This window comes from Protomyctophum bolini (genome assembly GCF_963924005.1).
Source record: "Protomyctophum bolini genome assembly, chromosome: 24".
Classification (NCBI taxonomy): domain Eukaryota; kingdom Metazoa; phylum Chordata; class Actinopteri; order Myctophiformes; family Myctophidae; genus Protomyctophum; species Protomyctophum bolini.
The window spans coordinates 4,227,409-4,243,526 of NC_137885.1; the positions used below are offsets into that span (position 1 = coordinate 4,227,409).

At 44.4% G+C, this 16,118-nt stretch overlaps 1 protein-coding gene and 1 pseudogene across 2 annotated transcripts; both read left to right on the forward strand.

Moving 5' to 3' along the window:
• The first annotated feature begins 809 nt into the window (after positions 1 to 809).
• LOC308311688 (ubiquinone biosynthesis O-methyltransferase, mitochondrial-like) lies at positions 810 to 8,284 on the forward strand (annotated as a pseudogene). The gene is made up of 2 exons: positions 810 to 1,037; positions 7,549 to 8,284. The product of its transcript is annotated as a ubiquinone biosynthesis O-methyltransferase, mitochondrial-like (transcript).
• A 775-nt stretch (positions 8,285 to 9,059) lies between these two features.
• LOC308311689 (2-methoxy-6-polyprenyl-1,4-benzoquinol methylase, mitochondrial-like) lies at positions 9,060 to 9,986 on the forward strand (the record flags this gene model as incomplete). Its single annotated transcript, XM_080758478.1, has 1 exon — positions 9,060 to 9,986. The coding sequence occupies exon 1, from the start codon at positions 9,147 to 9,149 to the stop codon at positions 9,984 to 9,986; it is 840 nt and encodes a 279-aa protein (XP_080614604.1). The 5' UTR covers positions 9,060 to 9,146.
• Between the last annotated feature and the right edge of the window lie 6,132 nt (positions 9,987 to 16,118).

A 16,118-nucleotide genomic window follows, 5' to 3' on the forward strand; every position in this document is an offset into this window, starting at 1 on the left:
TTAAGTGGATGCTTGGGAAAGTAGGTGGTGTCTCGGAGCCTGGAGGCAGTGATTGGTCTTCGGCGGGTGGAGGAGGAGGATAACAGGCCAACTCTGTTCAGTGCCAGGCGGTCCTCTCTTCACTCCCATGTGGACTCCCAGCAAACACACCACTCCCTCTGTGCTCCCTGAATTCATTCTCTTAGTGCCAATCTCTTGTGTATTTATGATGGCATAACAATCCCCAAATGTCATGATCTGAACAGTCGGGTTTGGTAAGGGTGGGGGGGGAGTTATTTGCTTTGGGGCCCCGTTTGTTGTCTGTTTTGTTAAAGCAGGAGTTAGAGTATTATTGTACTTTCTTTTGATGGTTCCGGACAGTTTAGGTAGGGTTAGTATATTTAGTGTGATTTCTTTGGTGTTGTTAATGCTCAGACTTCCTTCCCCCCTTACAGACGAAATAAAACCCATGGAAAGACTGTCTCCCTGTTTGCTGGCGGTTCATGTGAGAGTTTTTAAGAGGGATCCATCGCATTCATGTTGCAGCCCAGTTCCCCTAGGCTGGTGCTGTAACAGGAATTGGGGGCTCGTCTACTGCCATCTTGTGGTTCGAGTCGACATTGCAGGTAATGTATAGGCCGCGCGTGTGTTGGTGTTTGTTTCTCATCGCTTGGGTGCCAGCTTTGTTGTTTTCCATGATGGAGAATAGGACAAGTGAATTTGTGGAACATCCCTCATGGCAAAAGTTAGAACAACTGCGAAAATGTGACCTGGTTGATGTGGCAAAGCATTATGGTGTGCCCGTATCTATAAGTGGAAAGAAAGCTGAGATGAAACAGCTTCTCATAACCAAGCTGGGGGAGAAGGGGGTGCTGCCCGTAGTGGGTGGGGGTATGGATAGTGGGGAGAATGAGGAGCAACAGCCTCCTACGCCAATAAAAGACCCGGTCGTGCCGTTACCGGTAGGCATGTCAGCGGCGGACCTTACACTTGTGCTTCGTATTAAAGAGATGGAGGTTCAGAGCAAGCAGTTGGAGAAAGATACGCTATATCTGAAAGTGCGTGCGTTGGAACTTGAGTCAGGAACCACATCCACCCTTGCCCAGGGAGCGATCTCCTCCCCCCAACGTAGCTTGGATATTAGCAGACACGTTGCACTGTTTCCACCGTTTCGAGAAGCAGAGGTGGACGCATATTTCAGTGCATTTGAAAGAGTTGCAAGTGCTTTGCGCTGGTCACGGGATGTATGGGCTATTTTAGTCCAAAGTAAATTTGTAGGAAAAGCCCAGGAAGTGTGTAACAGCCTGTCGTTGGACCAGGGTTTAGACTATGAAGTAGTGAAGGAAACTGTGCTTCGCGCATATCAGCTCATCCCTGAAGCATACAGGTTGAAGTTTAGGGAAAGCAGGAAAGCTGGTGCCCAGTCGCATGTGGAATTTGCACATGCAAAACGCACATTGTTTGATAAGTGGTGTAATGCCACGGAGACCAAAACGTTTGAACAATTGCGCGAGTTGATTTTGATTGAAGAATTTAAGAGATTCATGCCCGAGAATATTGTGATTCATTTAAATGAGCAGAAAAAGCCTACTTTGGCAACAACAGCAGTGGCTGCTGACGAGTTTGCTTTAACTCATAGGAATGCGTTTTCTTCCCCAGGCCCTGCAGGGTCTCGGGGCGGGCAGAATTCACCACGAAATAGGCGGCGGCAGTCGCCTAACGCACAAACTACACCGCAGACTTGCTTTTATTGTCATGACAGCACGCATTTTGTTGCGGAATGTCCAGCTTTGGGGCGACAGCGGGGCGAGCCTCGTAATGCACAACCGTCCGCTATTGGGTTAATTCACACGGGGCCGAGCAACCTCGCCAATGTCGGTTCTGTAGAAAGGACTGAAAAAATTGATGCAGACTTTGTACCATTTGTGACAGACGGTTCGGTGTCTATGATGGGAGTGGGGGCCGTGCTCGTGCCCATAAAGATTTTGCGTGACACCGGGGCAAAACATTCACTTATTCGTAGGGGGATATTGCCGTTTTTTAATGACACCTATTGTGGCTCAGATTTGCTTGTATGGGGGGTGGGAATGAGCGTGTTACGCGTGCCTCTCCACAATGTACAGTTGTCGACCACTTTGGGGTCTGGTTCCGTACGGGTGGGGGTACGTGATCGACTGCCTATGGCAGGCATTGACCTCATACTCGGAAATGATATTGCGGGAGGTAAGGTATTTTCCTCTCCCGAGGTGGTGGAAACTCCTACATGCGATATGAGTGATTCCACGTCCATTTTTCCTGTGTGTGCGGTGACGCGCGCCCAAGCGCGCAAAAATGGGGAGGCAGTACAACTGGATGATACGTTCTTGGTTAATGTGGATACCCTGAACAATGAAGTGATTGATGGGGCTGTCCTGGGCGATAATGCAGCTGGGGCCAGTGTAATTACAGTGGGTCCTGAGTTGAGTTTGGCTGTAAAAAAAGAAGAGTTAATTCAAGCTCAGCAGAATGATGTTACTTTGAAAAGTTGTTTTGATGCAGTTTCAAGGACGTATAGTCCGGGGTTGGGTGTGTATTCCTTAGAGGGTGGGGTACTAATGCGCACTTGGTCTCCTGTGTGCGGCGGCGACCGGGATGCCATTTGGCAGGTAGTGGTTCCAACTCCCTTCCGTGGGCAGGTTTTGAGCTTAGCTCATGACCACAGTCTCTCAGGCCATTTGGGCATTAGAAAAACACATGACCGGATTCTCAGATACTTCTTTTGGCCGGGTTTAAAAGGGGATGTGGCGAGGTTTTGCGGCTCGTGTCACATTTGCCAAATGGTGGGTAAGCCAAATCAAAAAATTGCACCGGCCCCCTTACACCCAATCCCCGTAATGGGTGAACCTTTTGAGCACATCTTGATAGACTGTGTTGGACCACTCCCAAAAACAAAAGCGGGTAATCAATATATGTTTACAATGATGTGTGCGGCTACCCGGTATCCAGAAGCGGTGCCTTTACGCACGATAAAGGCTAAGCATATCGTGAAGGCGCTGGTGATCAAGGCGCTGATTTCAAAACGGATTCAAAGTGATCGTGGGAGTAATTTTATGTCCAACGTGTTTGCCCAGGTGATGGCCCGATTGTCTGTTCAACACAGTGTATCAAGTGCTTATCATCCAGAGAGCCAAGGCGCATTGGAGAGATTTCACCAAACGTTGAAATCTATGCTAAAAAAATATGGGGAGGAAAATGAAAAGGATTGGGATGAGGGGTTGCCATTACTGCTGTTTGCTGTACGAGAAACCACGCAAGAGTCCTTGGGATTTAGTCCCGCTGATTTTGTTTTTGGACATACCGTGCGTGGCCCATTGCGGCTGCTCAGAGAGAAGTGGCTGGCGGACGAACCGAAGGCAGAGCATAAAATCTTGGATTATGTTAAATCATTTAAGGAGAGGCTACATCGTGCGTGTGAAAGAGCCCGCCTGTCACTTTCCTCTGTGCAGTCAAAAATGAAAGCACGTTATGACAAAAAGTCGGTGGCTAGAGAGTTTCAGCCGGGGGATAGAGTCTTGGTTTTGCTACCTGTGAGGGGTTCAGGCTTACAAGCTAAGTTTTCAGGTCCATATGTTGTGAAAAGCAAAATAAGTGAACTGAATTATGTGATAATACACCCGATAGGAAAAAGAAATCGAGAGTCTGTCATATAAATATGTTGAAGGGTTATGTGTCCCGCACTAGTGATGCGCCCGTGGGGGGGCCAGTGGGCATAGTAGGCACACCGATTCCTGAGGGTGGGGGGGACGAAGAGAGTGGAAGGCGAGGGGAGGTTCCATGTGCTCGCATGAAAAACTCAGAGCTGGTAGAGAAGCTGGAGGGTTTTCTATCATATCTGTTAGAACCCGAGAGAAAAGAGGTCACAAGGCTTATTCTGAGTTTCCCTGAATTATTTGGCGACAATCCTACACAGACGGACGTTCTCTGTCATGATATCATTGTTGGTGAAAATAAACCTATAAAACAGCATGCATATAGGGTAAATCCTGTGAAACGAGCAGTTATGCAACAAGAGGTTGAGTATCTCCTGGAAAATGATTTTTCAGTACCAAGCTGTAGCGCATGGAGTTCTCCGTCGATATTAGTCCCAAAACCAGATGGGACATTTAGGTTCTGCAATGATTTTCGTAGGTTAAATGCAATAACCACCTCAGATTCTTTTCCCCTACCTCGAATTGAGGACCTTATTGATCGTGTGGGGTCTGCCAAGTTCGTAACAAAATTGGACCTGCTTAAAGGTTATTGGCAGGTGCGTTTGACTCAGCGCGCCTCAGAGATGTCCGCATTTGTGACTCCGGATCACTTCTTGCAGTATAAGGTAATGCCTTTTGGCTTGAAAAATGCGCCTGCTACATTTCAGCGGCTTATGTCTAAAGTATTGGCGGGTGTGCCAAACTGCGATGCATATTTGGATGAGGTTGGAATATGTATAGAGTTAACCTTCTTTTCCCTGGTGTGGTGGCTTGATGAGAGAGTGATGTGTGACAGGTGTGTCATCTGTGGAAGTGGCCAGAGAGTGAGAGAGTTAAGTGGATGCTTGGGAAAGTAGGTGGTGTCTCGGAGCCTGGAGGCAGTGATTGGTCTTCGGCGGGTGGAGGAGGAGGATAACAGGCCAACTCTGTTCAGTGCCAGGCGGTCCTCTCTTCACTCCCATGTGGACTCCCAGCAAACACACCACTCCCTCTGTGCTCCCTGAATTAATTCTCTTAGTGCCAATCTCTTGTGTATTTATGATGGCATAACAATCCCCAAATGTCATGATCTGAACAGTCGGGTTTGGTAAGGGTGGGGGGGGAGTTATTTGCTTTGGGGCCCCGTTTGTTGTCTGTTTTGTTAAAGCAGGAGTTAGAGTATTATTGTACTTTATTTTGATGGTTCCGGACAGTTTAGGTAGGGTTAGTATATTTAGTGTGATTTCTTTGGTGTTGTTAATGCTCAGACTTCCTTCCCCCCTTACAGACGAAATAAAACCCATGGAAAGACTGTCTCCCTGTTTGCTGGTGGTTCATGTGAGAGTTTTTAAGAGGGATCCATCGCATTCATGTTGCAGCCCAGTTCCCCTAGGCTGGTGCTGTAACAACAGTCTCTAAAGATTCACAGTAAATAACACAGATGTAACTCACAAGTTCAGATTTGCAACTCACGTGAGTGAATTTGTGTTTCACATTTGTGTTTTGTATCCACAAGTTCAGATTTGTGTTTTGTATCTGTGTTTTGTATCTGTGTTTCCAATCTGTGTTTTGTATTTGTGTTTTGTATTTGTGTTTTGTATCTGTAATTCGCATCTGTGTTTTGTATCCGTGTTTCGCATCTGTGTTTCAAACACAAATACAAAACACAGATGTGAAACACGGATACAAAACACAGATGCAGATTACAGATACAAAACGCAAATACAAAACACAAATACAAAACACAGATGCGAAACACGGATACAAAACACAAATCTGAACTTGTGGATACAAAAGACAAATGTGAACCTGTGAGTTCACTCACGTGAGTTGCAAATCTGAACTTGTGAGTTACAAATATGTGAGACCTTTGAGACTATTTTTGAGACTCTTCTGACGTTGGGCGTTAACGGACGTCATCATTGGCTGAGGGAATCTGTCAATCATTCTGATTGACAGATTCCTCGGCCAATCAGATCGGTCCGCCTTCAGCCAATCCTATGGCTCCTTACATTGTGGGGGGGGGGCTCCTTTTGCACTGCATCGATGCTTCAGTAAAAATGAATTAATATTAATATTAATTCATATTAATATTATATTAATAATAGTATTATTCATATTAATTAATTAATAATATTAATATGATGAGCATCTTCAATATTAAATATTAAATATTATAATATTCAATATAATAATAATAATAATATAATATTCAATATTATATATACATATATATATATATATATATATATATATATATATATATATAGTCTATATAACATTTGAATAGATTATTATTATAATTCACAATAGAGCAGTGATATTCAAACTATTCAAATCATTAAGGTTATAGGGTTAATTTATATTTTAATCTATCATCCACTTGTGTTATCAATCTCTTAAAGGTGCTGTAAGAGAATATTTTGCTTAATATCCCCAGGCTACATATTCTGGGGGAACATTAGCATTAATTAACATTAAAAAAATGCCGATCTACAATGCAATAATGCATTGCGATGTGAGCTTGTAGATCAGCTATTTTGTGGCAAAGAAATCAGTAAAATAATAGTCTTGTAAAGAAGTGGTTCCCAATATGGGGTCCGGGGACCCCCATTGGTCATTGCAATTTCAGGGGGTCCCCAGCTAAATGATATTTTGGACCCTTGCAGGTCTGTAACACTTAGAGTGTACAAATGGAACCAACTAGACCCGTTTGGTTCCATTTGGTTCCATTTGCACACTCTCAAGAATAAAATCAACATAGATTTTACAAAATAAATTGAGGGTCCCAGAGATAGAAATGCATAATGCATGTCAAACTGGGGGGTCCTTGAAATTAAACGGGTTGAGAATCACTGCTATAATCTTCTCTTATGGGGGTCCCGACCCTGGCATATCTTTTCTAATGGGGGTCCGCGGGCTAATAAGTGTCAAGTTTAAGTATAACCTTTCAGTTTTGTTAAAGCCTTCTGTTGGTACAGGGAATAAGGTAGTTTAGTTCTGGGGTACCCTACCCTGTACATATTGCATGTGGTTAATGTAATACAAAAAACAATCACACCCGTGTGAAGTGAGGGGCACTCTTATCATCTTACAACATCGAGGAGGGAATTCGGTATAGCTATGATTAGGTGATGTAATGATGTAAAACAAACATTAAAATATCTTTATTGTTAATTGCATTTAATGTTTGTGTTAGGGAAAAGCTGGTAAAATGTCCCTTCATTGTCAATGGCGTTTTTGAGGGGTGCTAGCCCCTCCTATATGCAGGTTTAATGTTTGGTTTTAGTTCAATGTTTGTTTTAAAAACCCCATTGACAATGAAAGCTAAATTTACGTCATCATGTCCCTAACACAAACATTACATGCCATTAACAATAAAGATAATTTAATGTTTGTTTTGACAGTTTGTTTCACAACACCATTACATCACCATGAGTTAGACTTTAATATATTAGCGCCCCTCACTTCACACGGGTGTGATTTTTAAATCTGTGTTATTTACTGTGAATCTTTAGAGACTGTTCTGACTCCATATGGGAGTGTCCTTGTAGACCTGTCCATATGCTGGTGCATATAATACGCCTCTTGATGTTGTACACTCATACCTGACGAAGACCCACAGTGGTCGAAACATTGTTACAAATAAAGATTTTCCTGGGAGCTACAAATCAGTGTAGGGACATCCCTTCCTTTTTCGTAAACATAAAATATACCATTTTATGCAACATCAAATTCAAAATGTACTCTAATGCTTGGACTCATTTGCACAAGTCCAAATGCAAGCGTGAAGAATGTCCTGCAGCTGGAGAGTGCGTTCCACTGGACATCCGTGTGTAAACGGCGCAAACATCTGTTGCAGAGGAACACTTGTGTGGATGTCGATCACAATGGCCTGCATATCAGTGCCCTGCATACTGTATCATACCCTACAAATCATATCAGTGTTCGATCAGCCTCCCAGACTACAGTGGACCCCAATGAGCTGAAGACGTTCCAGTCACTGGCCAGGAAGTGGTGGGACGAACGAGGATAATTTGCTGCTCTGCACGCCATGAACGACTTAAGAGTGCCTTTCATACAATCTGGGTACAATCTGTTGAACGCGAGTAGAGGGCTGCGGCCAGGGAAACCCCTCGCAGGACTCCAGATACTAGACGTGGTCTGTGGAGGTGGCCTGCTCACAGAGCCCCTGGACCGGCCGCGTCTCCACTCGTCCCGCGACACCGGACCTCCGTCAGCGGGTCCGGTACCGGGCGTGCACTCCGGAAGAGCTCACCGCTGGAAGGGGAGGAGGTGGACGACGACGACGGGTTTGATGCCGTGGTGGCCTCGGAGGTGTTGGAGCATCTGGCCGACCTGGAAACATTCGCTTTGCCGCTGCAGCCGCTCGCTCAAGCCAGGCAGCTCGCTCTTCGTATCCACCATCAATAAGACCAACCATGTCCTACACGCTGGGTATAGTAGCGGCAGAGCGGCTGCTACGCATCGTTCCGACGGGGACCCACGACTGGGAGAAGTTCGTCAGCCCTGCAGAGCTGGAGCGCCTGCTCCGGTCGTACGGTCCGTGGGTGCAGTCTGTAGACGGACACGGCTGAGGCAGACCGCCCCGACCCCCAACGTCACACTGCTTCCTAGAGCCACTGAGCACTCAACTGCACGCGGGGTCACAGTAATGCAGATCACTGGCATCTTTTGAAACAGGCCTGAGAATCCAACTTTCAGCAGGCCTTTATTTCCCCACCCGTATACTGTGTTTTATTTTTCCTGTGATATAAACTTTATTCAATCAGTCAATCAAACCAGGTAAACATTTTGACCAATGGACAACAATGGACATGGACATCATTGCTGATGTCACTTTGAATCATGTTTAGACGGATAAAATGATATAAAGTCATTACAGTTGCCTTGTCCCTTGTAACGGATCGCTGGCTAGGCTACAGGATTGATGGTCCTGACCATGTATCAGAATCCAGAATCCTAGGTGGCGACCTCTACATTCAGAGAGATTTGTCACATAGCAACACAGACGTGAGCTTGTAGATCGGCCAGTTTCACTATTATTTGAAAAATTCCTAATGCACCTTTTTTCCCTTTATAGCAACAGTAGTGGGGTCAAAATATATTTAAATTTGTCATAGAAAAGTATTCAAAAATACAAATACTGAGGTAAATCACCCGTTCAAAGATTTGTAAAACATGGCAGCCTCCATCAGGCTGCTCGTCCGGACGGTACCGCAAGATTCTCGCGTCGTCGTAAACACTACAACTATAAACGAGAACGTCAGAAGGCTCGGAGGGACGACGGCGTGGTGTCGTTTGGCCCGTCGTCGTTTCGGCGGCGTGGCGGCCGACAGGTACACGACGACACACTTTGGCTTCCGGAGGGTCCCCGAAGCGGAGAAGGCACAGAGAGTGTACGAGGTGTTTGAGAGTGTGGCCCAGAAGTATGACGTAATGAACGACGTCATGAGTCTGGGCGTACACAGACTGTGGAAAGACACGCTCATACGCGCCATGAGCCCTCGGCCCGGGCAACGCCTGCTGGACGTGGCCGGAGGCACGGGTGACGTCGCCTTCCGTTTCCTGGACTATGTGAGCTCCCGGCCAGAGCGGAGGAGGAGGAGGACGGCCCTGCGCTCCACGCAGACCGACCCGTCACGGCAGCGGGACATCTCCAGGAAGTACGACTGCGCCTCACAGGAGCGAGCCGGCGGCGGTGAGCTCGGCCAGGAACCCAGCAGGGCCGTGGTCTGTGACATCAACGAGGAGATGCTCAAAGTGGGAAAGCGGAAAGCCGCCAGCTTGGGCATCAGTGGCACTGCCTCTGGCCTGTCGTGGGTGGTGGGGGACGCAGAGGAGTTGCCCTTCGACGACGACCAGTTTGACATTTACGCCGTCGCGTTTGGCCTCCGCAACGTCACCCACGTGGACCGGGCACTGCGAGAGGCACTGCGGGTGCTGAGGCCCGGAGGACGGTTCATGTGCTTAGAGTTCAGCAAAGTGACCAACCCTCTGCTCGCCAGGCTGTATGACGCGTACAGTTTCCAGATGATCCCGGTGCTGGGGGAGGTGATCGCAGGGGACTGGAAGTCCTATCAGTACCTGGTGGAGAGCATCCGCAGGTTCCCCGACCAGGAGACGTTTAAGTGTATGATCGAGGACACTGGTTTCTGCCGCGTGCAATATCGCAACATTACTGGAGGCGTGGTCGCCCTTCATTCTGGCTTCAAGCTGTCACAATATCACAACCTTACTGGAGGCGTGGTCGCCCTTCATTCTGGCTTCAAGCTGTGACAATATCACAACCTTACTGGAGGCGTGGTCGCCCTTCATTCTGGCTTCAAGCTGTGACAATATCACAACCTTACTGGAGGCGTGGTCGCCCTTCATTCTGGCTTCAAGCTGTGACAATATCGCAACCTTACTGGAGGCGTGGTCGCCCTTCATTCTGGACTTCAAGCTGTGACAATATCACAACCTTACTGGAGGCGTGGTCGCCCTTCATTCTGGCTTCAAGCTGTGACAATATCACAACCTTACTGGAGGCGTGGTCACCCTTCATTCTGGCTTCAAGCTGTGACACTTCATGCATCTACCAGAGGCACTCATCCACCCATGAATAACCCCACATACCTCCCACCGGCCAATCACAATTTGCGTCCTGACTTTTGTCTTCAATGTTTCAGTTTACACAAACACTTAAAGTTGGGCATTCAATCAATGTAATGTGCAACAAGACTAAATTAATTTCTCCTATATGCCACCATAATGTGGAATGTCCTACCAACAGTTCTCTCCTATACGCCACCATAATGTGGAATGCCCTACCAACAGTTCTCTCCTATACTCCACCATAATGTGGAACACCCTACCAACAGTTCTCTCCTATACTCCACCATAATGTGGAACGCCCTACCAACAGTTCTCTCCTATACTCCACCATAATGTGGAACGCCCTACCAACAGTTCTCTCCTATACTCCACCATAATGTGGAACGCCCTACCAACAGTTCTCTCCTATACTCCACCATAATGTGGAACGCCCTACCAACAGTTCTCTCCTATACTCCACCATAATGTGGAACGCCCTACCAACAGTTCTCTCCTATACTCCACCATAATGTGGAACGCCCTACCAACAGTTCTCTCCTATACGCCACCATAATGTGGAATGCCCAACATGTTCTCAACCCAACTCGTCTTTTTATGAAGGGCTGTCAGGGTACCTGACCCGTCAAATGTATGACGTCTACGGTAGGCTAAAGGTGACGAGTTGGTGCCTGGGGGTAAATGTGTCAAGTCACGTGACCACTGGCTTTCTTGCGGTGCCTACGAATATATAATATAATATAGCTACTTTCTAATAGTTCCTGCGTTATAAATCCCGTTTTGATTATTTCCCTAGTGAGAATGAATTTGATGCCTTCCATCTACTTTCTGGAAATGCATAATGAACGGCGCTGATTTACGTCGTTGTCTGTATGCAAGCTTTTTTTTTTTTTCTGCTCTCGTTGCAAAGGATCTTTGAGTCCAGTGGAACAATTATTTAAAGTGAATTACGCCTTTTCATAGTGTAGCGGTCCGGTCTGTTGCCTCTCAATTTATTGCTGTATCTCGCAGGTGGTTCAAATCCCGCTCATGGCAAACTTTTATTTTAAATATAAAATTAAGTATATGTATCTTTGATGTAAATATGTATTTATTTATTCATTCATGTATTATTTTGTGGCGGCCAAAATGACAAGAGCACCGTATTGAATTAATAGATATTTAATTATTTTATATTATTTAATGTGGCTGGGCCACGTCTGTCACGTGACTTCCCCTGACTTCCCTCTGTGAATCAAAATGAAATGATCCAAGCTGATATCGTTTACTTCCTCCATATTTGGCCCTTACTACATAAACGTTCATCTTCATGCTTGCTTATACCAAGGCCATAGATGTTACAATATTTGACGGACCCACGGAAGTACCCGTTCCTTCCGTATTGTTTAATAAAAAGCATTTTAATCGTATCGACCGCCATTTTCTAAACGAACGTTCACTGTATCAGCGTGCAGTACACCTCATAACCGATAGGGTCATAGTTGACAGAAATATTAAAAAATGGCCATCGATCGGATTAAAATGCTTTTTTATTGAACAATAAGGAAGATACGGTTAATTCTGCGGGCCCGTAAAGCATTGTAACATCCATGGGGTAAGCACTAGGTATACCTAATTCGAAATAACAGACCTACAAGCTCGTAGTGCCGCGCTACGAGCTTGTACGTCTGCTCTCCTCTCCTCTCCTCCAGAAACTGTGAAGACACAAAACAGACTTTTAAAACATGTTTTTTAATGTTATTGTGGTGTACTATGAATCATATAGCATATTCATAACTACTTGGTCAGTCATAATTGTACATATAACTTCTTAACTTGCAAGCCATTTCTCCCTGCATCTCGCAAAGTGCCTTAAACTGTAATCTATTTGCATATCAATTGTACAGTAATGTATTCCTTCCTCTCTCTCTCTCTCTCTCTCTCTCTCTCTCACACACACACACACACCCACACACTGTCACACACACACACGCACACGCACGCACACGCTCACACACGCTGCTCCGTCTCTGCGTGTATTACAAGACGTGATGTTTTTTTTAACAACATATTATGTAATCACATGTTTACGTTAGTCTAAATGTATATTAAAACTTAATGAAACTGCTATAAATCGCAATTGTTATGCGAGCGTCGCCATTATGGCTTTCCACAGACCAATCAGAGCGAGGCAGCGACGGAGGGCGGGGCTTCATGGCGGAAATGGAATCGCTCGGACACAACTTAGGGGCTCAGTAGTAGGCACTAGGCAACACTTTGTTTGGCGTAACAACACAACAACAACAGCGTGGACAACTTGAACTGGGACAACTGCACTGAACTGGATTTTAACATCGCTACATCTTTTAAGGTAAGTGATTGTAAGCATTTTCAGCTAAAGCAAACTCAAAATGTCCTAGTATCTTGACCTATCTTCACTTATTCACAAATAAACCAAACGACGTAACTACTCGACACAAAGCCTGCTAGACCTTGGTAAAAGTCTATTCTCGAAGCTGGGAAGCATCTCAGGTCCCCAGCTTCTCTCTAAAATGCACTTTGTGCAATTTTAATAACGCAATGTACCCTGAATTCACCGGGCAGTCATTTATTTAATGATTAAAATAGTGCATTTTAGAGAAGCTGGGGACCTGAGACGCTTCCCAGCTTCCAAATTCCATTTGTATTTTAAATGATATATTTTTCGGAGCATGTCTACCTGCAGAGCCTTTGTGATCTACCTTTTGGGTACCCCTGCCTTGTTAAATCAATATCCACACTGATTACCATAAAGTGATAACAACTCCCAAACTTTGTAGCCCATGCACCTCCTTCGACATTGTGAGCTTGTCCTATAGAATGTCTTCAATGCAACACATTGTGAGCTTGTCGATTTTCAGTGAAGAGGTTTAATGTAGAGTGAAAACAGAAAAGTCACTAGTATAGAGTCTATATAGACAGTACAAAGACAGTCTCAACAAAGTGGTTAAAAGGCAAAATACACCATTACAACAAACGGTATTCTAAATAGTTGAGTGGGTTCAGTGAAATCTGTGTTGGGTAATGACCATAACAAAGAATACAATATAGACACTGGCTGCTGGGTTTGTGTTGCCATCCAGCTGAGAGGCAGGAACATTCACAGTCTCACTGACACCTTGGTCAGAACAAAAGCCATTGATGTGCAAAATGGTTGATTACTGATTAGACACTAGACAGGCCTTAAACCATACCTAGTTAGAGCAATATACAGTTGAACAGAAATGGGGTACTAAATGAAACAATTTCAGTACAGGTAAAAGTTGAACAATAGTTGCGCTATAGTTGAAATAGGTCAATAATACAAATTATGCTATTTTTGTGGATTCATTTATGTTTAATGCGTGACCCCCACCAAATGTTCGGAACTACTTGATATTCACCAAAACCATTCCCACTATACTATGGGACTCAGGGAGTGAATTAATACCACCATTGCAACAACTATATTAATGGCAGCTTTAGGTCCAAAAACTAACAAACTAACCCTTTAATTCTCAAAATAACTTAGTATATTTACATTTTCGCAAGAAAGTAAATTCTACATATATTTTTCTACCCTGATTGTTTCTAGTATGGATGCAGACGATTTGGCGATCCTGAATGAGGTGGATGAGCTTATCTCAGAGGAACCATCGACAGTGAGGTCGGTAGAGAGAGACGAGAATGAACATTATAGTCAAGAGGCTAATCTGCAAGCTAATTAACCATGTATTTTTCCAACCTGTTTGTTTTTAGTTTGAATGCCGATGATTTGGCCATCCTAGGTGATGCGGACCAGCTTCTGAGAGAGCAAGATCCTCCACCAGCAACAGCAAAGCCCCGTCCTGCATGACCACTGAAAGTGAGGTGGACAACGAGAGATGATGATGGACATGTTCTAGCCAAGAGGCCAGCAGTTAGCCGGGGACAATCTGGACAGGGTTAGTATTAAGTTGGCAGCCAATATGTGCATCACTATGAATTTACTAAATCCAAATATTAAATTGATTAGTTTGACTTGGTTGTTTTTTTTTTCTTTAAATAAGGGTAGGATTACTTACATTGGAGGAGGAATTAGGGGTTAATAAGGGGTTTTCAGGTATCACTTGAAAATAAGGTCTTGACTAAAACCTCAGTGTGATTTTGTGAGCTTGTGGATCTGCATAGGTCCCAAAAAAGACAAATGGGAAAATAATAAAAAAAATTCTATATAAAAGCATATTCAAGTTTTTGTATGTCTGATCCCGAACACCTACAAATTGTGTACAGCAATTTTCAAAACAAATGTGGTTATAAAGTAAAAATAGTGTTCACATATCTGTCTTTTCTTCATTACAGATAAGCCATGCCATTCCAGGTCTGCTCACCCTAGTACAGAGGCACGCTTTGATCCAGAGACTGCTTCAGAGACAGTCCCTGATGGTAGGTCATTCAATGTGTATAATGCAGTTTATTGTATCTGCAAAATGGCCCCCTAGTCTTGTGTTTTTACCTGTGGCATGGCCGATTGCCAAGCATCATTCACAATGTTATCTAACACTTTGGCAATATAATGATCTAAAAAAAACAAAGTTATTTTGTATAAAAAATTCAAATGGTAGGCAAAATAATATTTGGCCTAATATGTAGTACCGGTACTAGTCCATGTCTTTGTTTTGCAATTCCTATAGAATGTCTTCTGCAAGATCTGCTTCAGTACCAGAGTAGCTCTGATGACGACTCTTGACGAGCCAGAAGATGTACCCCAAAGAGCTCCACTGGCTTCGGAGGATTGGAGCACCCGCAACGCACTTTTCTTTGAAAGGTGGAGAGCATTGAGACCATCCCTGATTAACAGCATCTTGGCACAGGAGAATGTGGCAACACGCATCTGCAGCCAGTGTCGGAACAACATGGCAGCTGTCCGGTGTAGAGACTGCCTCCCGTGCCCGTTCCTCTGTGCTGAATGCGACATCAGCAGGCACAACAAGGCGCTCGTTCTACACAACCGGGATGGCATGACTGATGGTTTCTTCCGGCCATTAGCTCCAACCAGTTGTGTTGTTGGAATGGGTATTAGACACTGTGGTAAGTTACATTAGCAGACACTATTATCCAAAGTAACTTAGAAGTACACAATCAGAATACTGACTGACTGACGGGAAACGCTCAATTTCATACTAAATGTGACCTGTGGTCCCAATAATGTTGCAGTTTGAAGAACAGCCCGTTAATGAGTGACTTTAAAAAGTTTAGTTCATTGACATAACTAAGATTTAACAACTTTAACAACCCTTATCATCTTACATCATCGGGATAACATAACATGATATGCCGATTTGCTCAGTGATAGACAAAACATTCTGTCCATTGTCAATGGCGTTTTAATGTTTTTCTAGACTACCATTAAACCTCTGTATATAGGAGGGAAAAACGTTTGCTGTGAAATAATATATATTCAAAGAATTGCACACATTTTAACAATAAAAAAAATCAGACATAGCTCAGACATAGAGCGGCACTTGGTGCCGTGCTATGAGCTTGTACATCTGCTATTTTTCAATAGGTAAGGTATAAAATGATGGTTAAATTGGTTCAAAGCTAAGGTGACACAGATGCATCCTCAGGTCTTAATGGGTTAAAGTTAAACCGTTGTTTTTGCTGTTTTTCTAGGATGGGAAAATTTCACCCGACAGCTTTCAAAAAGTTTTTTTTGAATGGGCTCATATTCGGCATGAAATTGATTCCCTCTGCAAGGAGGAGCCATTTTGCTGTCCTGCATGCACACCAGCAATGCTTGCGGTCTCCGTTGATGGGAACCGCAAACATTATCGTTTT